The 24,518-nt window shown below is 40.1% G+C and overlaps 1 protein-coding gene across 1 annotated transcript in view; it reads left to right on the top strand.

Moving 5' to 3' along the window:
• Positions 1–24,518, top strand: part of DNAH7 (dynein axonemal heavy chain 7) — a 272,118-nt gene that overhangs the window by 229,991 nt on the left and 17,609 nt on the right. The window contains exons 57-60 of the mRNA XM_043577362.1: positions 2,911–3,111; positions 7,490–7,651; positions 20,985–21,170; positions 22,616–22,753. Of these exons, the coding sequence (XP_043433297.1) occupies positions 2,911–3,111; positions 7,490–7,651; positions 20,985–21,170; positions 22,616–22,753 (687 nt within the window). The remainder of the gene's footprint in view (positions 1–2,910; positions 3,112–7,489; positions 7,652–20,984; positions 21,171–22,615; positions 22,754–24,518) is intronic.

Below are 24,518 nucleotides of genomic sequence, written 5' to 3'. Positions count from 1 at the left end.
GATGGGTCTTGTTTTTTTATCCATTCTGATACCCTATGTCTTTTGGTTGGCACATTAGGTCATTTACATTCAGTGTTATTATAGAAAGATATGGGTTTAGAGTCATTGTGATGTCCGTAGGTTTCATGCTTGTAGCGATGTCTCTGTTACTTTGTCTCACAGGATCCCCCTTAGGATCTCTTGTAGGGCTGGTTTAGTGGTGACGAATTCCTTCAGTTTTTGTTTGTTTGGGAAGACCTTTATCTCTCCTTCTATTCTAAATGACAGACTTGCTGTATAAATGATTCTTGGCTGCATATTTTTTCTGTTCATCACATTGAAGATCTCCTGCCATTCCTTTCTGGCCTGCCAAGTTTCAGTAGAGAGATCGGTCACGACTCTTACAGGTCTCCCTTTATATGTTAGAGCACGTTTATCCCTAGCTGCTTTCAGAATTTTCTCTTTATCCTTGTATTTTGCCAGTTTCACTATGATATGTCGTGCAGAAGATCGATTCAAGTTACGTCTGAAGGGAGTTCTCTGAGCCTCTTGGATTTCAATGCGTTTTTCCTTCCCCAGATCAGGGAAGTTCTCAGCTATTATTTCTTCAAGTACACATTCAGCACCTTTCCCTCTCTCTTCCTCCTCTGGAATACCAATTATGCGTAGATTATTTCTCTTTAGTGCATCATTTAGTTCTCTAATTTTCCCCTCATACTCCTGGATTTTTTTTATCTCTCTTTTTCTCAGCTTCTCCTTTTTCCATAATTTTATCTTCTAGTTCACCTATTCTCTCCTCTGCCTCTTCAATCCGAGCTGTGGTTGTCTCCATTTTATTTTGCAGCTCATTAATAGCATTTTTTAGCTCCTCCTGGCTGTTCCTTAGTCCCTTGATCTCTGTAGCAATAGATTCTCTGCTGTCCTTTATACTGTTTTCAAGCCCAGTGATTAATTTTATGACTATTATTCTAAATTCACTTTCTGTTATATTGTTTAAATCCTTTTTGATCAGTTCATTAGCTGTTGTTATTTCCTGGAGATTCTTTTGAGGGGAATTCTTCCCTCATTTTGGATAGTCCCTGGAGTGGTGTAGGACTGCGGGGCACTTCCCCTGTGCTGTCTTGAATAACTTGCATTGGTGGGCGGGGCCACAGTCAGACCTGATGTCTGCCCCCAGCCCACCGCTGGCGCCACAGTCAGACTGGTGTGTGCCTTCTCTTCCCCTCTCCTAGGGGCGGGATTCACTGTGGGGTGGCGTGGCCTGTCTGGGCTACTTGCACACTGCCAGGTTTGTGGTGCTGGGGATCTGGCGTATTAGCTGGGGTGGGTAGGCAAGGTGCAAGGGGGCAGGAGGGGTAGGCTTAACTCTCTTCTTCTTCAGTGATCTGCTGCGAGAGGGGCCCTGCAGCACCGGGAAGGAGTCAGACCCGCCAGAGGGATGGATCTGCAGAAGCACAGCGTTAGGTGTTTCTGCGGTGCAAGCAAGTTCCCTGGCAGGAACTGGTTCCCTTTGGGATTTTGGCTGGGGGATGGGCGAGGGAGATGGCGCTGGCGAGCACCTTTGTTCCCTGCCAAGCTGAGCTCTGTCGTCCAGGGCTCAACAGCTCTCCCTCCTGTTGTCCTCCAGCCTTCCCGCTCTCCAAACAGAGCTGTTAACTTATAACCTTCCAGATGTTAAGTCCCGCTTGCTGTCTGAACACACTCTGTCCGACCCCTCCACTTTTGCCAGCCAGACTCGGGGGCTCTGCTTTGCCGGAGGGCTGCCCCTCTGCCCCGGCGCCCTCCCACCAGTCCGTGGAGTGCGCACTGCCTATCTGCCCTTCCTACCCTCTTCCGTGGGCCTCTTGTCTCTGCTTGGCTCCAGAGAATCTGTTCTGCTAGTCTTCTGGTGGTTTTCTGGGTTATTTAGCAGCTGTGGGTGTAATCTAAGTGATCCGCAGGACACCGTGAGTTCAGCATCCTCCTAAACCGCCATCTTCCCCTCTAGGCCATCCCTGTTGAACTGTGTCATATATACCCATTAGAATCACGTAAGAGAGAAGAGCTGTCCCTGATGGCTGGCAAACCTAGCCCAAAGTCCCATGAGTCACGTTGCTGAAGTCGCTGGGCCTAGGGCAGCTGGTACGAGGGAAAAACGTTGCCCTCACTCTCCACTGTTGTTACTAAAGAACACAGGCATCTTTGCATCCTTCCTAATTCACCCTCACCTGTTGACCACATGAGTGCTCAAAAAATGTTTTATTGATAAAGAATTGCAGCTTAAGATACTACTGATATGGACAATTGAAGGAGGTAGCAACAGAGAGCAGGACTGAACAGGAAGCGGGGAACGGCCCATGGTGATTGTTCCTAGGCTATACAGCCTTTAAGACAGTGCTAAGTAAGTGTTCTCTTATCCTCCCTTGCACCAACTTGAATATCCCTTTAAGAAAATGTAGCTAATAGTGATATTTAATACTTCACCTTTCAAAATTCTCTTTTTTTCTTTTCATCTCACTTGGTTTAATATTGACTGATGTTGCTCATTCTCACAACCTGGCTACAGCAAGAAGAATGGATTATTCTTAATCAGGCTCTTAGGCAGAGAATTATATCTATAAATATTTCAGCACATCGGTTAAGATATGAGATTTTGGGGGGAATGTCTTAGTCTCTATTGTGACCAACTCTAAATTCTATAATACCTCTGCGAACTTTATAGTCCTGTGATTTAAATTTTCAAGAAGGACGGCAACAGTCCGGGCCTTCTCAACGAAGTGTGTTGTTTCAGGGGCAGAATCAGATTTTAAGACCTTTGCCTTGAATTGCAGCAGTAGGCTCTATTTTGTAAAGATGCTTCCTCCCACCTCCAGGCCATCCCCTGCACATATGATGCGGAGAGTTTCCTTGGATTTTAGACACCCATTTGTGTCTAATTTTCTTTTTTTGCAGGAGTTAAGCCCAGAATCGACGCATCCAGATTTCCGCATCTGGCTGACAAGTTACCCGTCACCAAACTTCCCCGTGTCCGTACTGCAGAATGGGGTGAAAATGACCAATGAGGCACCGAAAGGTTTACGGGCTAATATCATTCGATCATACCTCATGGACCCGATCTCTGACCCTGAGTTCTTTGGCAGCTGCAAAAAGCCTGTTAGTAATGGCTAAGTCTTGTTACCTCAGCCCTGTGAAGCATTTCAAGTGGCCCCTGGTGATCACGAATGTGTGTGGCTGAGTAAAACTACAAATTAAATAGGCCTCCTGCCCTGCAGTGCGGTTGGTTTTGATTACTGATTATTGACTGTGCTGAAGTCAATTGTATTAATATTTTATTTTAATTTTACCACCAGCCTCATTTCTGCTCAGCTGAGATCTTCTGGGGCGTCATTAATAATGTAGCTCTCTATTGAGAAAGTCAGCTGTAAGCCATTCCCAGTACAAATCTGCAAGGTTGGAGAATCTTGTTTCAGGATATTAACTGAGCCCTGTGCTATTTGGAGCGATATCTTTAAATTAAAACATAAAAATATTTCCTCCATATAACTATAATGAGGACCAAAATTATTTTACTCCTTGATGGATGGGACTCATAAGGGTCTCTTTCAGCGTCACCAGGCAAGCAGGGAAACCGCCCACTGCTTTCATGATTAGAATTCTGTGTGTGAATGTCTGTGACCTAAAATTGTTTCACAGCATTTTACCATAATTAAAAATGGAAGGGTTTTCTTTTTAAGAGGGGTTATGAACCTTGGTAAGTTTCTGCCATTAAAGAGCTCACACTTTTGGTATCGGAATATGTTTTAAGTACACATCAAAAGAAAACATTAAAAATAAGGAAACACTTTCGTTGAAGTCTTGGGTACTAAAATAAAGCAAGCATCTATGTTTAAAACTAAGTCACACCTTAGCCTAAGCTTCTGAGACCTGCTATAGGAGTAGCTTTTGCATTGATAAGGCCCAGAGGAGACCAGGTTGCTTGCAGGTAGGTGGTAAGGGTATGTCTGCATGGTATAGGCTGGACAGAAGCCCTTTTGCAAAATCTTACTCCCTTTCTTCTAGATCCAAAGATCTCTCCAGTGGAAGTCACACATATTGGAAGTCTAGGCGTTTATGAAGCACAATCCAAACCAAAAGCCAAATCTCAAGTGCCAAAAGAGTACATCATAATTTTTGCTTTAACTTTTTATTTGGAAATAATTTTAAACTTACAGAAAAGTGGCAAGTATAAAAATAGTACAGAAAACACCCCTGTGCCCTGAACCCACATTCACCTCCTGTTAATATAGGTTTTGGGTGTAAGTTAGACATATCACAACCCTTTACTCCTAAATAAATACTTTGATGTATATTTCTTAAGAATAGAGAGATTATCTTACCCTAGTACCATTATTAGTTTAATGGATTTAGCAAGGATACACTATTTTATCTAATTTACTGTTTGTGTTCCAAATTTGTCTGTTGATTCAGTCGTGTCCCTTAGAGCATCTTCCCTGTTCACTACAGATTGGTCTAGGGTTAGAATTGCATTTAGTCGCCACGTCTCTTTGCCTCCTTTTATCTCGAACATTGCCCTAGCCTTTGCCTTGGATGACATTGACATTTCTGAAGAATTTGTCTCCTCTTGTCTTTTTAATGGAACATTTCTCATTGGGGGCTGATATTTACTCATTATTAGATTCAAGTTATGCATTTTTAGCCAAAACACCACATTAGTGAAATTGTGTCCTCAGAGTAGCACACTAGGAGGTGCATGATATCATTTATCCCTCACTGTTGGTATAAATTTTGATCTCCCAGACAGAGTGTCGTCTGATTTCTTCAACGTGTAATTACTGCCTTACCCCTTGCAACTAATCGTCAGGCAGGGAGACATTTCACGGCCATGCCAATATCCTGTTCTTCAGCAACATCCACCCCAGCCCAGATTTAGTAGCCACTGATGTATCTTGCCTGATCAAGTTATTTCCCGTGATAATTCCAACTCCAGCACTCCGGCCGTATTTGACCCCTGCCACTCTAGAGTCCACAACAGCTTTCCCATCTCTCCCTTTACTTATGTGTTTTTGGGATTGACTTGGGAATTCCTTGGTCCCCCCCCCCCACAGTGGTTTACAATGCATTACTATCCTTAAGTCCTTTGCTCAAATTGTCCCAGATTTGGTCAGTGGGAGCACCTGCAAGCTGGCTCCTCTGTACTTTGTTCTAGGTCCCATCATTTATTATTATTATTATTATTATTATTATTATTGCTGTTGTTATTATTATTACTTAGCTCTCTTACTTTCTGGCACCAGATGCTGTAAGCTCATCCATTGTTCAACCCTGGAACCAGCCATTTTTCTGTGGAGTCCTGGTTCTAGAGACCTAGATCTGGGTGCTACTGCCTTGTTTTGGTTCTTGGTCCTTTCAGGGGAGAAAACTTAGAAATATGCATGTACTCTCACACTCACACGCATACACATATAGACGAGTATATATGTGCATCCAGATAAGTACATGTACACATCCATACTCATTCACATATTCTAGAGGTAATGAGTTTGTAATGTATAGCCAACTTCAGTCCATCCACCCAGGGTTCTTGCTTACTTTTCCTCATTCCATACGCACATGCCACCGCTTCTGTGCTGAGCACCTGGCTCCCACATCATCACACTTGCCAACTTGCTCTGTTCTGTAATGGATCTAAAGTAGTTCCCGAATCCAGACAGCATGTGTCACTTTGCTTTTTCCCACCTCTCTGATTAAACTGATGCTATTTGGGTTTTGTCTCCACTCCCCCTTTGAGTTTATTCCACAAGGGAAACTTCCACCTGCCCTTGGACAAAACTTTGGGCAGCATCACGATTTTTCTGGTTACTGTCAGGTAATGAAATGACCTACAGTCATTTTAACTTGTAAATCCAGCCTGGATTCCAGAATCAGAAAGTGCAATGTAATATGTCAATCAGTACTTAGGTTTTATTTAAAATAGAGGCTTCAGGGGCGCCTGGGTGGCGCAGTCGGTTAAGCGTCCGACTTCAACCAGGTCACGATCTCGTGGTCCATGAGTTCGAGCCTCGCGTCGGGCTCTGGGCTGATGGCTCGGAGCCTGGAGCCTGTTTCCAATTCTGTGTCTCCCTCTCTCTCTGCCCCTCGCCCGTTCATGCTCTGTCTCTCTCTGTCCCAAAAATAAATAAACGTTGAAAAAATAAATAAATAAATAAATAAAATAAAATAGAGGCTTCAACTCTCCAGAAACTTACCTAGGACCTGTAGTCAGTCGGCTTCATGCCACTGGGAGAAGGATGGAGTTGGCGTCTTTCTTTTTGTAATGATGGCTGCTGAGCCTGACCACTCAGTTTGGAGCGTGTACAACCACAAGGCAGGGCAGAGTGGAACTTCTGGTCCTGGGCTGCTTTTGCTTGGAGCTCTCTGGGCTTGGCAGGGGATTAAATCTCAAGTTTTCTCTTGTGAGTCTTTTCATGGGTTCTCCTTGGACTCCCCTTCTGGACTCCTCTGACTGTGACTCCATCCATCAGCTGACTGCTCATGCCCCCCTCAGCTGTTGAGTCTCGTCATTCACTACGTACAGCCTCTTACTGGCAGGATTTTCTCACCCTGTAACATAAGTCATCTTGACCAAGAAATGCTTAGAGTGGCCCCTGGCTGACATTCTTAATCCAACGCCCCATCTGCTCATTGGGATCCAGGCTGGGTTGGCCCACTGTTGGAAGCGGGGCTGCGATTTCCCTCTCCTGATCCACTACCCTGTGGCCATAGACTGTTCTACTCTTTCTGTCATAAGTTGTGCACTTTTCCACTCTACCACCACTGCAAGGAACATGCGTCAGCTCTCTGAGCAGCCCCATTAATTCCTTCTCACTAGCTTGGACTAAGAAGATACATCCTATGCTCCTTTCTCCCTCTGGGATGGGGGCAAGAGGGCTCCCAGCACAGCGGCTGCTCTTTCCAAGGAAATCTTTACCAATTCTCTCTCAAGCTCTATTTTGACCATTTTGTAACAGTCTTGTGGAGGGTGCATCATACTTTCTGATTTCTGATTCAAGGCTGGCTTTGCCATTGAAAGTAACTGTAAGCCTTCTTCTTGCCTCAGAGTAACTAGAAAAGTCATGAAGCTGTCCAAAGTTTCAATCCAGAAGTCCTTCTTGTAGAGCTGCTTAATCGGTTTGAACTGTCTTCTTTGAAATATCTCCATGGTGGTCTGGGATCACCCATTTAGAATTAATTTTTCTTACCTCATGATGTTTCAGTTGGAACCTCCAGAATCCTATACGGTTACATTAAATAGACAAGCTTACTATACTCCCTAAAACCTGGTGCTCATAGCTGTGTCTGTCAACTGGACATGTGTACAAATGAGCATATTTTTGCCTAAATAGCCTATGGTAGTTAATTCTGTTTTAGTATACTTTGGGGTGGATATACTGATAAACAAAAAGAATTAATTACTTTCATTTTAAAATACGGTAGGTATAATGTAACGTTGGGGGGGGGGAACGTCATGTGGCACCGTTTCTTCTTGTTACAGGAAGAATTCAAGAAATTACTTTATGGCCTCTGCTTCTTTCATGCTTTGGTCCAAGAGAGACGGAAATTTGGACCCCTGGGGTGGAATATTCCTTATGAGTTCAATGAGACTGACCTAAGAATAAGTGTACAGCAACTCCACATGTTCCTGAACCAGTATGAGGTATTGTAAAAAGCACAGCAAGGATGTCACCTATTTTGCCCTCTATCATGTTGTAAGTGTTTGTAATAGTAAACAGGAAATTCTGATTAATTCACACCCTTATAAAATAAATAGCAGAAGACTTCCCAACCGCTTATTAGGTAGTACTTGGTTATGACAGGCTATCATAATGCTAGAATAGGTAGTTAGGACATTTGGTATGCCCAGTAGGAACCTATATCTTATCATTTATTTTTGACATGTACACACCTGTAGGAATCTGTGAAGTGATCGTGTTATATTGAAAAGGATTTAAGAAGAACATACATCAACCAGGCTCCAAAATGAAAATACAGATGAATTTCCTTCTGTTCTGGAGCGTGACTTTATTTTTAGGGAAATTTTACTGTGCTATTATTGTAGAATTTGAGCCGTTTGTCAGGAGGAAACAAATTCTTTAGGTCATTGATGTTTACCTGAGGTATGTAGATTTTGAGAGGAAGCCAAATGGCTTCATATCATATCAACCACATTTCAGCCCCTACAGTTCTCTCTCTTTCTGTCTGTCTGCCTCTCTCTCTCTCTCTCTCTCTCTCTTTCACACACACACGCACACACACACACACACACTACCCATATTATCTTTTTGCTACTTGACTATCAGTTGGCTTTTTAACATGTTTGCAACTCTGAAGCACTGCTTGTTAAACCAATTCAAGTGTCCTGCAAGATATGAAGTTTTTTGAGGCAAATTCCTCCAAGTTTAGTTAGAAGTTTGTTCAAAATTAGTTGGAAAATTTTAGATCAATCAAAAAAACTGACTTTGTGAAACTTTTAGTAACTTGGGATTATTTTTTTTAAACCTATAAACAGGAAGGTATTGAATTCTGTCTCTACAAAAGCAAAGAAAAAACAGATATCAAGAGCTCACATGACATATCTAAACTTAGGTGAAGGATCTTTGATCTGTGTTTCATTGGACAGATTCCTATTCTGTACTCAAATGAAATGAGTTGAGAGGCCTTTGACTTTGCAGCAATTTAAAATCGGGAAAGCATTTAAAAAGAAGCATGAATTTGATGAATTTCTGTCTTGTAGGAATATTTACATATAAAAAAGATACTAAGAATGGAGACCAAAATACAGTGATACAGTGCCTGCAGAAGTATTTGAACTAAGATAATTATACTTTTCAATACAAAAAATAAGAAGGAGGGGGCTCTCTATAGTTCATTTAGCAATTTGTTCAAGCACCTGTAGAGTATATCCTAACTTAAAATATGATAGTCAGTAGTGAAGAGTCAGTTAAAAATGGCAGCAATTTAAAATTTAGTAACCATTAAGTGAAGCTCTGTAGAATATTATAGAGATTAAAAGCAGTGAGACCATATTGAAAATTACATTCTTTGGGAAACTATCAGAGATGTTATCTGAAACAGATGTATCTAAGAAGTTAAAGTGTGTGAATATATAGCAAGAAAAGTATGTTCTGCATATACTCTCAGGATAATCATAATTTTTTTTTGCTTCCATTTCCTAATTATTTTCAGAAATAATCTTACTTTGAAAACAATGTTTGAGTAGAACTACTCAGGGGCCTACCAATACACTAAACTAGATTTGCCAATATACCGTTTTTTAATTATATAATACTAATTCTCTAATGCCCATGATCACTCTCAAAGTGTTCCAGTTTGGACAGTAGTATATTTGGTCACCTTAACTGTTTAAAGACGGAGACATAAACAAGGAGGTAAGCAACTCGGCTGGATGTGATTAGGTTCCTACAGAGGAAGAGGTACCCAGGACTGAGTGCATAGAGGTTTTCAGGGTGAAGGAACCATAAAAGATTCTAAAAAGGGTCAAATAAGTGAAAAGGTTTGGTTAATGAGATAAGGGATCTGGAGCATACTTATATGAAATGCTAACTGATTTGGGAGTTATTCTATTATTATTGGTGTGCTTTTAGAAGAATATTTGCATTTTAGAAAATCACTTACCTGGAGCTACCAGAAACTGGAAAAGGCAGAGAAGGATCCTCTTAGAAGCTTTGAAGGAGCACGGCTTTGCCAACACCTTGATTTCAAACTTCTAGCCTCCAGAACTATCAGACAATAAATTTCTCTTATTTTAAGCCAACTGTCAGCAGCCCCAGGAAACTAATGCAGGAGACCATCACGATGACCCAGGCAAGAAACGATAAGAGTTTAAATTAAAGCATTTGAGCTAGGATGAGGAACATTGTAGAGATACAATAGATATGTAGGAAAAAGGGTTGAAATGACTTAGATATTAAATGGCAAAGGGAGAAGAAGTCTTGATTGATGTTAATTTTCTGGTCTGGATAGGTGGAGGTACCTTTCATTAATCCAGACAGGGAGTAGTCCCAGGAAGTTAATAGGTATACAGCAGGTGGGTTAGTGGAATGGGGATGGTGAAAGGGGTAATTAATTCATTCTCTTAAATTTTATACATCCTGGAAGTATATCTACTAAGCTCTTGGCATACAGATATAAACCCCAAGAGAAGAAAGTGAACAAAATCCAGAAATTTATGAATTGGTAAAGTGTTAAGAGAAACCTGAGAATACCTGAGATTTCAAAGGGAGGTCTTGTAACCTAAGAAGAGAACTAAGGACTGTTGGTGAGCACCCAAAATCAATGGTTGGAGAGAAAACAGATCAAGGTGTAGGGAAAACTTTGGAAAAGCAACAGAATAGGGAATACTACTGTTCCCCTTCCCCATTTTCTTTTCTCTGGCTGCATCAAAATAATAGAACCACCTCCCACCCAAACTCAAGCTAGAAATCTGGGAGTCATTGGCACTCAGTTATTCCTTATCCCTCCTGAAGCACGCCCTACCTCCCTCCACTCCCCTCCTTCCTGCTCTACCCCATGCCCTAAAAACAGACCCCTCTTATCCATGGTTTGCGTTCCTCATTTTAGTCACCTGTGGTCTAGTGCGGTCTGGAAGCAGATGATCCTCTTCTAACATATTATCAGCAGGTCAGTAGTAGCCTAATGCTATGTCACAATGCCTACATCATTCATCCTACTTCATTTTGTCACGTAAGCATTTTATCATCTCACATCATTACAAGAGGAAGGGTGAATACAGTGCTATATTTTGAAAGAGACCACATTCACTTGACGTTTATTATAGTATATTGTTCTAATTGTTCTATTTCATTATTAGTTATTATGAGTTGTTGTTAGTCTCTTACTGTGCCTAATTTATAAATCAAACTTTGTCATCGGTATGTATATATAGGACAAAACAGCTCTCTGTGGTTTCAAGCATCCATTGGGTACCTGGCAACACCTCTTCCAAGGATAAGGTGGGGCGGGGGGCTGCTATACTGCATGCCCACAGTCTACTTGCTTTTCTGTCTGCATGATGTGCTCGTTCACATCTCTGAGCCTTGGCATATATTTTCCTTTGCTCTGAGTGGACTTTCCTATGCCCAATCTTTGTCTACTTTTGGGAATGTTTCTTGAATAACCATCTCAGACTCAGGAGCCAAGTTTGCCTCCCTGTTGGCACATTTCTACATGCCATTTTGGCTGAGGGTCACTTTGTCCAGCATTGTGTTGAGAATCCTTATCATTGTAGGTGAGCACATATAAAAGCAGGAGATGATTCCATATTTTTTTTGGCCCTTCATGATCTACTGTTATCCTTTCCCTGACATACTCTAGCCGAATAGCCAGAAACATGGGTACCCACCGCCATTTTGCTCTGGTAGCCTTGACAGAGCTGGTGATACATGTAGGACACTGGGAACTACAAAATTTTGCTCAGAAGGGGAACACGTTTTGTCAGATTGTAAGCCACTAGACTGTATGGTGACTTTGATTTGTTTACCGTTTTTTCCTTAGTGCCTAAATATGTATATGTGGTATATGGCTCAGTGTCTGTTTTATAAATGAATCACGATAAGTGGAAAGATCTTTAAGCTCTCAGTAAGAATGGCAACACTACTACCATTAGAAATTTAGCATCGTAATTGTAGCATTTAAAATGAATAGGCCGGGGCGCCTGGGTGGCTCAGTCAATTAGGCACCCAACTTGGTTTCAGCTCAGGTCATGATCTCATAGTTTTGTGAGTTCAAGCCTCACATTGGACTCTGTGCTGGTAGTACTGAGCCTCCTTGATATTGTCTCTTTCTCCCTCTCCCTCTGCCCCTCTCCAACTCATGCTGTCTCTCTCTCAGAAATAAATAAGCTTTTAAAATTTTTTAAAAAATTAAATGAATAGGAAATGGGAGAATTATTCAATAATTTATAATAGAATAATTGATTATTTGCTACTTGGAAAAAATTAAGTTAGATTATTTATACTGTGTAATTCTTGTTGGATTAAAGACAGGAAACAAAAATTAAACTGTAAAAGGTACGTGTAATCTACTTGGCAGATGGACAACTACTTTGTTTTTCTTGATTTGGTAGGGGTGTGTGTGTGTGTGTGTGTGTGTGTGTGTGTGTGTAAGGCCCACCCCTCTCTCTCTCACCCTACTCTTACCGCAAAGCAACTAATTTTCCAGCTTAGGACATATCTGCACAGAAGTTTTCCTATACACGTATAGATACATATATACATAAGCACAACATGTACACAAGCTTTTTTCTCAAAAACATAATTATATTTGCATACTCACTTTCAGCTTGCTTTTTTCATTCCGAAAATATTGTGGACAACTTCCAAAGTAGAGATGTTTGGGTTTTTTTTTTAAGTTTATTGTATTAATTTTGAGAGACAGCGCACAAGTCGGGAGGAGCAGAGAGAGAGAGAGAGAGAGAGGGAGAGAGAGAATCCCAATCTGGCTCCACACTGTCAGTGCAAAGTCTGATGTGAGGCTCAAATTCACAAACTGCTCGATCATGACCTGTGCCATAGTCAGCCCTTAACCAACTGAGCCACCCAGGTGCCCCAATAGAGGTCTTTGTTTAATGGCTGCTTACATAGCATTTGTCTTTGTTGACTACTAGAATTTTATTTCCTTTTTATTTTTTGCTAATAAGCAATGCTAAAATGGACCACTTTGTGTTCACCTTTGCATACAAGTTGCTGACTTTAGGGTTTGTTTCCATGTACACTGTCTCCCCATTCATGATCTCAACCCTCATAACAAAAGGCCCAGAAGCAACTGCCATCATTTCTGCAACCCCAAGCAGGGTGCTCAGGCACCTGGGAAAATGCACACCCCAATGTGATTGGCCCTGGTTGTGATCAAGCTGCTGAGAGAAACAACATCTTCCCCATTAGCTGTCAGGCATGTTGACAGGTTTAACCCTTTTGACATAAACCAAACTCTTCCCTTCTAGACTTCATCTTATGTCTGCATCAGGAAGCCCTCACAGGGGCGAGGTGGTTCACCTTTGGTCTACCTCATTCACTATCTATTTACTTTGTCAATGAGTTTTCTTGCTACATTTCATTTTTATGAGGTGGGGACCTGTCAACAAGGTAAGTCCAAGTAGTGCATACGTCTCATCAAACTCCCCTCACAAGAAGGACAAAAACATGCTGGACTTCTCCTTCCTGGTTCTGTTTATTTCTCTACAAGGTCTTGGTCACTGAAACCTGTTCTCCTGAATTCTCTGTCTTCTGTTCCACTTCTAAAAAATAACAAGTCTCATAATTTCCAACCTCTAATTTGATAAATTTCCCCTCTCTAACTCCTACTAGCTACTCTTCCTTAGTGCTGTTATTTCTATTGAAGAGATTCCTCAAAGTGGGATCCCAGGAATGTGGAATAGATACTCTAACTTTTAACAGATAATGGCAAGAAGGGCCTGAAAGAACAAAGAGGATGAAATAATCCCAAAGTAAAAGATTGCTATCTTCTAAAACCTTGCTTATCAACAATAGCCAAACCAGGAAGAGAGCCCAAATGTCCATTGACTAATGAACGGAGAAGATGTTGATCTTGAAGGGACAGAAGCCAAGATGGTGGAGCAGCGTGGAAGTTCTCTGCTTCTCTCATCCCTAAAATGCTTCTAGGTCATCAACAAACCATTTTGCACACCTAGAAAATTGATCTAAGGATTAACGCAACAACCTGTGTAACTTGAGCCACAGAACTCGGTGGGTACACAGTGTGGAGAGGTGAACCGGGGTAGAGAGAAGCTGTAGAGGGTAGGGAGCTGATTTTGTTTGCAGAGAGAGGTCAGAGACAGGGGTGAGAGTACAAGAACAGCACTCCCCCTAAAAGCAGCTAGAGAGAGAGAGTGGAAACACGCACAAGGGTCTGAATGAGAAAGGGAGAGAGGGGTGGGTTTCAATAGTATTAGGACTCTATAAACAGGGGAGTGAAAGGTCATAAATTCTGCAGCTCGATACTTGGCGGTGCTCTGATGGGAAGGGTGATTCCCCAGGAGCAATGAGGTGAGGTCCAAGGGGTCCTCGGGCCACCCAGGGAGAGGTGGTTCCCCTACCAGGAGGACATTTGGTAGAGACCATGCAGCATCCCCACAGGAAAAGGTCCCAGGTGGACCCTGAAGAACAGCAATGTTTGCTGGTGTTAGACAAGGTCACTAGGATGTGATGAAGCCTGGTACCTGTTATGTGTTGGGATTTACCATAGTCCCTGAACTGCTGCTGCTACACAATCACATGAACTTTCTCTGGGACAGGCTGGCACCTGGACACAGTCTCTGGGCCTCCGTAGCAGCACAGTCTCATGAGCATTCCCAGGGGCAAGCCAGCACCCAGCCATTGCTCTGCAAGACCCTCTGCCAGAGGGTTGGAGCAGGCCCACGCCGCAGGACCCTCAGAAGTGAGGGGTTTGGAAACACAGCCCTGTCAAGATAAAATTTTGGAGAGGTGCCACCTGGCAAGCTGACGGGTTGGTCACGGACAGTATAGAAGTGGGGAGTGGACAGAAGCGAAGACAAAGGAGGGGTGCCTGATGGCCAGTCAGTAAGAGCATAGAGTTCTGATGCTGGACACTGGGAAGCTGGGTGACCCCGTTTGCACCTCTCCTGCGCCTGCAGATACACTGATCTGCCCCGGTAAGCTAAGCAGCACCACCTGGTGGAGAACAAGAGTTGTTACACCAAGCCCCATTCAACTGCGCCAACCAAGCCCTAGAGGACCACCACAAGTCTCTCCCCCTGCTTGGTATATGGACTATAAAGTGCTTAATAATTTGACTTCTACGGGAAACTGGATGTAATTTCATTCATATTTCATTCTGTTCACTGGTTCAACATTTTTTTTCTCTTTTTCTTGGATACAGAAAAATTATTTTTATTTTCTCTTTTTAGATATATATTTTTAATTTTTTACTATATTTTTAAATTTTTTTGCTAAGTTTTTTAGTCTATTTTACTTTCTTCATTTTATTTTATTCTATTGTATACATTTTTTAAATTATTAAATGTTTTCTTTTTTTCTTTTTTTCTTTTCTTTCCCTTTTTTCTCTATTCTATCAAGCTTGTTTCAACAACCAGGCCAAAACACACTTAGGATCTAGCTTTCATTATTTGATTTTTTGTGCTGTTTCTAATTTTTATTATTTCTCTGCCTCCAAAGTGAAAAAAAGAAGCAATTCACCCCCCCAAAAAAGAACAGGAAGAAATGACAGCCAGGGACTTAATAATCACAAACATAAAGAAACTCATTGACAATAATACCATAATAGTAGGGTACTTTGACACCCCACTTACAGTAGTGGACACATCATCTAAACAAAAAATAAACAAGGAAACAATGGCTTTGAATGACACACTGGACCAAATGGACTTAACAGATATATTCAGAATATTTCATCCTAAAGCAATGGAATACATTCTTCTCAAGTGCACATGGAGCATTCTCCAGAATAGATCACATACTGGGACACAAATCAGCCCTCCACAAGTACAAAAAGATTGAGATCATACCGTGCATAGTTTCAGACCACAACACTATGAAACTCGAAATCAACCAAAAGAAAAATTTGGAAAGACAACGAATACTTGGAGATTAAAGAAAATCCTAAAGAATGAATGGGTTAACTAAGAAGTTAAAGAGGAAATTAAAAAGTACATGGAAACCGATGAAAATGATAGCACCACAGCCCAAAACCTCAGGGATGCAGCCAAAAGCAGTCATAAGAGGGAAGTATATAGCAATCCAGACCTTCCTAAAAAAGGAAGAAAGGTCTCAGATACACAACTTAACTTTATACCTTAAAGATCTGGAAAAAGAACAGCAAATAAAACCCAAAATAAGCAGAAGACAGGAAATAATAAGATTACAGCAGAAATCAATGCTATAGAAACCAAAAAAACAAAAACAAAAACAAAAACAAAAACAAAATAAAACGAAACAGTAGAACAGATCAATGAAACCAGGGGCTAGTTCTTCAAAAGAATTAACAAAATTGATGAACCCCTGGTTAGTTTGATCAAAAAGAAAAAGGAAAGGACCCAAATAAATAAAATCAAGAATGAAAGAGGAAAGATCACAACCAACACTGCAGAAATACAAATGATAATAAGAGATGTTATGAGCAATTACATGCCAATAAATTGGGCAATCTGGAAGAAATGGACAAATTCCTAGAAACAAACTACCAAAACTCAAACAGGAAGAAACAGAAAATTTGAGCAGACACATAACCAGTAAAGAAATTGAATTAGTAATCAAAAATCTACCCCCCCCCCCCAAAAAAAAAGAGTCCAAGGTTGGATGGCTTTCCAGGGAATTGTACCAAACATTTAAAGAAGAGTTAACACATATCCTTATGAAGCTGTGACAAAAGGTAGCAATGGAAGGAAAACTTCCAAACTCATTCTACAAGGCAAGGCCAGCATTACCTTGATTCCAAAACCAGAGACCCCAATAGAAAAGAGAACTACAGACCAATTTCCCTGATGAACATGGATGCAAAAATTCTCAACAAGATACTAGCAAACCATATCCAACAATACATTAAAAGAATTATTCACCACAATCTAGTGTGATGTATACCTGGGGTTCAGGGTGGGTTCAATATCTGCAAATCAATCCAAGTGACACATCACATTAATAAAAGAAAGGACAAGAACCACATGATCCTCTCAATAGATGCAAAGAAAGCATTTGACAAAATGCAGCATCGTTTATTGATAAAATCCCTCAAGAAAGTAGGGATAGAAATATCATACCTCAAGATCATAAAAGCCATGTATGAAAGACCCACCGTTAATATCATCCTCAATGGGGAAAAACTGAGAGCTTTTCCCCCTAAGGTCAGGAACATTACAGGGATTTCCACTCTCACCATTGTTATTCGATATAGTATTGGAAGTCCCAGCCTCAGCAATCAGACAGCACAAAGAAATGAAAGGCATCCAAATCGGCAAGGAAGATGTTAAACCTTTACTCTTTAGAGATGGTATAATACTCTATGGGAAACTCAAAAGGTTCTACCAAAAAACTAGAACTGATCCATGAGTTCAGCAAAGTCACAGGATATGAAATCTATGCACAGAAATTGGTTGCATTCCTATACAACTATAATGAAGCAGCAGAAAGAGAAATCAAGGAATCTATCCCATTTATGATTGCACCAAAAACCATAAAATACCTAGGAATAAACCTAACCAAATAGGTGAAAAATCTATACACTGAAAAGAATAGAAAGCTTATGAAAGAAATTGAAGAAGACACACACACAAAAGGAAAAAGATTCCATACTCCTGGATAAGAAGAACAAATATTGTTAAAATGCCGATACTACCCAAAGCAATCTACATATTCAATGCAATCCCTATCAAAATAACACCAGCATTCGTCACAAAGCTAGAACAAATAATCCTAAAATTTGTATGGAACCAGAAAAGACCCAGAATACCCAAAACAATCCTGAATTTGAAGATTTGAGGATATGTTACAAAGCTGTAATCATCAAGAAAGTATGGCACAAAAACAGACACTTAGATCAATGGAACAGAATAGAGAACCCAGAAATGGCCCACAAACATACGCCCAACTAGTCTTTGACAAAGCAGGAAAGAACAGCCAATGGAATAAAGACAGTCTCTTCAGCAAAGGTATTGGGAAAATTGAACAATAACATGCAGAAGGTTGAACCTGGACCATACACATAATACACACCATACAGAAAAATAGAATGGATGAAAGACCTAAACCTAAGACAGGAAGCCATCAAAATCCTCGAAGAGAAAACAGGCAAATACCTCTTTGACCTCAGCCGCAGCAACTTCTTACTCATCACATCTCTGGAGGCAAGGGAAACAAAAGCAAAAATGAACTATTGGGACCTCATCAAGATGAAAAGCTGCACAGCGAAGGATACAATCAGCAAAACTAAAAGGCAACCAACAGAATGGGAGAAGATATTTGCAAATGTCATATCAGATAAAGGGTTAGTATCCAAAATCTATGAAGAACTTATCAAACTCAACACCCAAAAAACAAATAATCCAGTGAAGAAATGGGCAAAAGACATGAATAGATACTTTGCCAAAGAAGACATCCAGATGGCCAACAGACACATGAAAAAATGCTCAACATCACTCATCATCAGGGAAATACAAATCAAATCCACAATGAGATACTACCTGACACCAGTCAAAATGGCTAAAATCAATAACCCAGGAAACAACAGATGTTGGTGAGGATGCAGAGAAAGAGGAACACTTTCACACTGCTGGTGGGAATCCAAATTGGTGCAGCCACCCTGGAAAACACTGGAGATGAATCACTGGAATCTGCTTCTAAAATCATTGTACTATATACTAACTAACTTGGATGTAAATTTTTAAAACATTTTTAAAAATTTTTTAAAAAGTCTGTATATGCAATGGAATATTACTCAGCCTTCAAAAAGAATGACATTTTGCCATTTCCAATGATGTGGATAGAAATAGAGTGTATTACACTAAGCAAAATATGTCAGAGAAAGACAAATGCCATGTGATTTCACTCATATGTGGAATTTAAGAAACAAAACACATGAACATATGGAAAGGGGGTGCAAAAAGAAGAGAGGGAAAGAAACCATAAGAGACTCTTAGTGATAGAGAACAAACAGGGTTGCTGTTCCTCAGGGTTGCTGAGGGGAGATCGGTGAGAGATAGGCTAGATGGGTGACGGGTACTAAGAAGGGTACTTGTGATGAGCACTGGGCGTTGTATGTAAGTGAAGAATCACCGAATTCTACTCCAGAAATGAATATTGCACTGTTTGTTAACCAACCAGAATTTAAATTGAATAAACAAAAAAACACATTGCTATATCAAAAATACCATAAACAATTAAACATCTTAAAAATAAAAAGAAAAGAAAATTGAAGAGATAGCTAACATTTATATGACCAAGTGTTTTAGTATCTGTGTAAAGAAGTTATAATAACAACAACAATAATAATATAATCATTCAAATGAGGAAAACACAAAGAAGAACAGAGTAGGGGGACACCTGGGTGGCTCAGTCAGTTGAGCATCCAACTTTTGATTTTGGCTCAGGTCATGATCCCACGGGTTCATAAGATTATCTCTCTCCCTCTCTCTTTGCCCCTTCCTATCTCAAAATAAATACAAATGCTGAATAAATATTTTTAAAGTGTAAATGTCAAAAATATAACCTAATGTATGTAACGTCCAGCGTGGTAACTATAGTTAATAATACTGTATTGCAGGGGCGCCTGGGTGGCGCAGTCGGTTAAGCGTCCGACTTCAGCCAGGTCACGATCTCGCGGTCCGTGAGTTCGAGCCCCGCGTCAGGCTCTGGGCTGATGGCTCAGAGCCTGGAGCCTGTTTCCGATTCTGTGTCTCCCTCTCTCTCTGCCCCTCCCCCGTTCATGCTCTGTCTCTCTCTGTCCCAAAAATAAATAAACGTTTTAAAAAATAATAATAATAATACTGTATTGCATATTTGAAAGCGGCTGAGAATAGATCTTAAAAGTTCTTATAAAAAAATGTGTAATCATGTGTAATGACATGTTAAATAGACATTATGGTGATCATTTCACAATATATACAAATACCAAATCATTATACACTTCAAATTAATATGATGTTTGTGTCAATTATATCACAGTAAAAAATAAAATGCACTTGAAAACTGGCTGGCTCAGTTGGTAGAGCATGAGACTCTTGTTTTGGGGTTGTAAGTTCAAGCCCCTTGTTGGGTGTAGAGATTATTTTGAAATAAAAATATGTATATTTTAAAAATAACCTAAAAACAATGTTATTGTCTAATGTCAACTTTTTCTTCTAAATGATAATGCTCAGTTTTGCTGAGAGCAGTGAGAAATAGAATTCTCTATATTGCTGGTGGATGTCTAAGTATTTATGCTGAGGAGAAAAGAAATTGCTAGATGAACAATCAGTACTTTTGCACTCATAAACATTTTTACATTCTTCACACCAGAGAATATTATGAAAAAACAAAGTAAAAGGAAAAAATATTTCCACAAATTTGTTTAAAAAGGACAACTTATAAAACAGCTTATACAAGTAAAGCTATTAAAACTTTAACTGAAAAAAATGGGTAGAAGGCTAGTTCACAGAACAAATGTTATCAAACAGGAAAAAATGATGAATTTCACTGGTATTCGAGAAATGCAAATTAATACAATATTAATTATCTTTGGGCAACCATTAGCAAAAATTTTTAAACTGATTCCCATGATTGCTGCAGCCTTTCAGAAAAGCAGTTTGGTGACATTAATCAATTGCCTTTTATCAGCTCCCTACCTTTGATAGAGTAATTTCCTTTTCAAGAATCTAGATTTAAGAATCATTAAAAATTTTAAGAAAAGTATATTTAACGAAACAGAAAACAGAAAATTAGGAGTAACTGAAATGTTCCCTACAAAAGATAGTTATTAAAATATTTTAAGAGTACTTTGTGAAATGGTAAAAAGTATCTCATAATAGGAGATGTGGTGGAAAATTATATGCAAAATTGTTTCCACAGTGATTCCAATTGGCAAAGTATGCAGGGATCTGAAAAAGTGGTGAAGGAAGTTAACACTGATCATCTCTGAATTATACTGGATTTGTTTTGAACGTCACTCAGCAATGCAAAATTTTCAAGGATGGGATTATGGTCTCCTTTTGTGTCTGGCATGTAGTAGGTGGTCCATTAGTGTTGGTTGAGTGAGTGAGTGCACAAGTTACTAGATGAATTCTGTTTTCGGCATTGACTGAATGAAAATGACAAGCCACACAAGGTGACAAAGACCCTGGAGGAAATTGCAACAATTAGCAGAGAAGTATATAAAGGGAGATTGTGTTTAATACAAATTTTTGTAAGCAGTTTCATTTAATAACATGTGCGAACAGGAACCACAGCTCTGCTTAACCTGCTGCTGAGAACTCTTAGCTGTTGAGTGACTTTAACTCTCGATTCTAGGAACTGCCTTATGACGCTCTGCGGTACATGACCGGGGAATGCAATTACGGAGGCAGGGTGACCGACGACTGGGACCGGCGCACGCTGCGTAGCATTCTAAACAAATTCTTCAGCACAGAATTAGTTCAAAATCCAGGCTATAAATTCGACTCAAGTGGCATCTATTTCGTCCCTCCTTCTGGTGATGTAAGTACGACCTTCAAGAAAATTAAAAGCAGGGGCGCCTGGGTGGCTCAGTCGGTTGAACGGCCAACGTAGGCTCAGGTCATGATCTCATGGTTTGTGAGTTGGAGCCCCGCGTCTGGCTCTGTGCTGACAGCTCAGAGCCTGGAGCCTGTTCCGGATTCTGTCTTCCTTTCTCTCTGCCCCTCCCCTGCTCACGCTCTCTCTCAAAAATCAATAAACATTCAAAAAACAAATAAAATAATATTAATAATAGTTAATATTTAGATCATGCTTAATTATTTACAATGCAGTACAGGTATTTATCTCACTAGAGCACCGAATTAACATTGCTATTCTTATTCTGTCCTTTGTACAAATAAGAAAGCAGGTTCACTAAAGATGAAAGACTTGCTCAAGGCCACACAGGTAGAAAGGGGAAGAGAGTCATACAACCAGCTTCTGCAAGAGTCCATTTCCTTCTCCTCTCTTTTCCAGGCCTGCCTAGTGGAAGATGTGTATCACACAGTTTTAGACTAGAAGTGATAGATAGAAGTCCCTAGACTTCTAGGGACTGCCAGGACAATTGCATTGGTTCTCATTTTATTCCTAAAAGCCAAAATGATACATATTGAAAACTAAACATATGACCACATGCAACAGAGGTACATACCATAACCCTAACATCCATTCGGATTAATGTTAGCTGAGAGCAGATGTCAATAGGGATGAAGAGAAAATCAGTCCCAGAGCTTAGGTCACTAAGTGAGTGGAGCAAGTCAACATGTGTGGGGCCATGAGTATCAAGATCTCCAGTGATGAGTTGTCACGTGAGAAAAAGGCAAGATAAAGTCAGGTATATGTAACATGACCCATTTCAAAAAACCATCAGTGACCAATCCCCCACCTGCACCCACCATATATGTATATGAGTGTTTGTATGGTTATATGAGCATAAAGAAAGGTATGCAATTTTGACAGAAGTCCATGTAAATAAAATGTAAAACGTGTGTGCATGTACATAAAATGATATGTTAATGGCGATTTTGTCAGTATAATAAAAATTTGGGTAATTTTTACTTTTTGAATTACGTGGATTTATCACAAGAGTAAACAGAAAAATCAGAATAAAGAGAAAGAAAATATTGCAATAAATTAAGAACAATCATCATCAAATGTGGTATAGAAAAATTTCTCCAGGTTTTCTAAATGAGATGGCCAAGATATTCCTCTCTCCATTTTAAAATCCATTCCAATTGTACAGAACATTTTCTTTTTCTCCCTAAATGTGTCCTTTTTTTTTTTTTTAACTTTGCCCCAGGTTGAAAGAAAATAAAAGCATTCAGTGTCCAGTTTCACAGGCTCATCCACTTAATAACTTGAGTATTGAAAATTATCTCTTTCACTGAGAAAGTTCTACAGGATAATTGATTTCTAGCCTCCTGACTCTTGGTTATTCATCTTTGCAGCACAAAAGCTACATCGAATACACAAAGACTCTGCCGCTGAACCCTGCACCAGAAATCTTTGGGATGAATGCCAATGCAGATATCACTAAAGATCAATCAGAAACTCAACTGCTATTTGATAACATTCTTCTCACGCAGGTATGTGATCGGTACAGGAACTGGCTTCTGAGGCTGGAAAGGATGCTGGCCAAGCACATGTGCCATCTGTTAAAGTGAGAACCATTTTAAGGAAAAGAAAAAAAAATCCCTGTGTACCTTAAATATGAACTTAAACAGCAAGTACATGAACATATGGCTTTTTTTTTTCATCCATGTTTGATTTGGAAAGAATCTTTGAGTACCATTCAGCTGCTAGGAGTTCCATTTTGCCTTTCTTGCATAAATCATGTCCAACTGCGTTATATGTTACATCCCTTTTTAATTCCTTTAAAGTGGAAGAATATCAAAGATACTTGGGAAGCAGTTTGATGCTGGAATTCATCTAGAATTTTTCCCGTTTTCTGGTCTGTTATTAAATCAACAGCAGCTTTTAAAATGACTTATCTTTTTCAAATATTCCAGAACATTTAGCCTAGTTTACATAGAAACAGTTTCCTTTACATCAGTAATCAGATTACATAACATTTATTTATTTATTTGTTTGTTTATTTATTTATTCTTAAAGTTTATTTGTTTTGAGAGGGACATGTGGGAGCAAGGGAGGAGCAGAGAGATATGGAGAGAGAGAATCCCAAGGAGGCTCCACGCTTAGGCTCAGTCTCACCACCGTGACATCATGACCTGAGCCTACCAAGAGTCCAATGCTTAACTGATGGAGCCACCAAGGCACCCCTACATACTATTTAAGTTTTTTTTTTTAACGTTTATTTTACTTTTGAGACAGAGAGAGACAGAGCATGAATGGGGGAGGGTCAGAGAGGGGGAGGGAGACACAGAATCCAAAGTAGGCTCCAGGCTCTGAGCTGTCAGCACAGAGCCCGACATGGGGCTCAAATCCACGAACCTTGAGATCATGACCTGAGCCGAAGTCGGACGCTTAACTGACTAAGCCACCCAGGCACCCCCCTACATACTATTTAAAGAATACAATTGTGGGACACCTGGGTGGCTCAGTTAAGTGTCCAACTTCAGCTCAGGTCATGATCTCCTGTTTCAAGAGATCAAGCTCCACATCGGGCTCTCTGCTGTCAGTACAGAACCCGCTTCAGATCCTCTGTCCCCCTCTCTCTCTGCCCCTCCTCCGTGGGTGCACTCACTCTCTCTCTCTCTCTCTCTCAAAAATAAATAAACATAAAAAGGAATTGTATGCTACTTTAAAAAAAGAATGAAGAATGGAATTGCAGTAGTAAGTATAAAATGTATAAAAAGGTTGAGGAGGAAGATACAGTTGACACGCCATAGACACACAACTCCATTTGTGAGATGTAAATGTAAGGGCATGTCAGAGAGTAATCTAAGGCAATAGAATTCAGCATGCCATAGGCACAAGTCCGTATATTTGAATGCAAAGTATTGAATCTTGCTCTTCTATTAAGAGATCTTCTCTTGTATTTTTTTTTGTCCTTCAGAAGAAGTGATCAGTTGTTTGTTTTTGATTTTTGAAAGCAAATGAGTCCAAACGACCAGAGTTCCCTTAGTGATTGAGTAAAATTTTAATAAGAATGCTTATTCGGTCAAGTGAATTATCCCACTAACTGAAATTCTAGCTGATCTTTTTTACTTTTATGGAATGTCAGAGTAATAATGGTAATAGTTCTCAGTGCTTCATGTATAACAGTGTAATACATACAGCAATTGTGTGAAGTAAGGGCTAACTACTCCCACTTTACGGCTAGAAAACAGATACAGAATGATTAAGTAGCTTGCTTAAGGTTAGCCAGTACAGTTTCAAGCCAGGAATCAA

This window comes from Prionailurus bengalensis, chromosome C1 (assembly GCF_016509475.1).
Source record: "Prionailurus bengalensis isolate Pbe53 chromosome C1, Fcat_Pben_1.1_paternal_pri, whole genome shotgun sequence".
Taxonomy (NCBI): Eukaryota; Metazoa; Chordata; class Mammalia; order Carnivora; family Felidae; genus Prionailurus; species Prionailurus bengalensis.
This window is presented reverse-complemented; position numbering and strand designations above follow the sequence as displayed.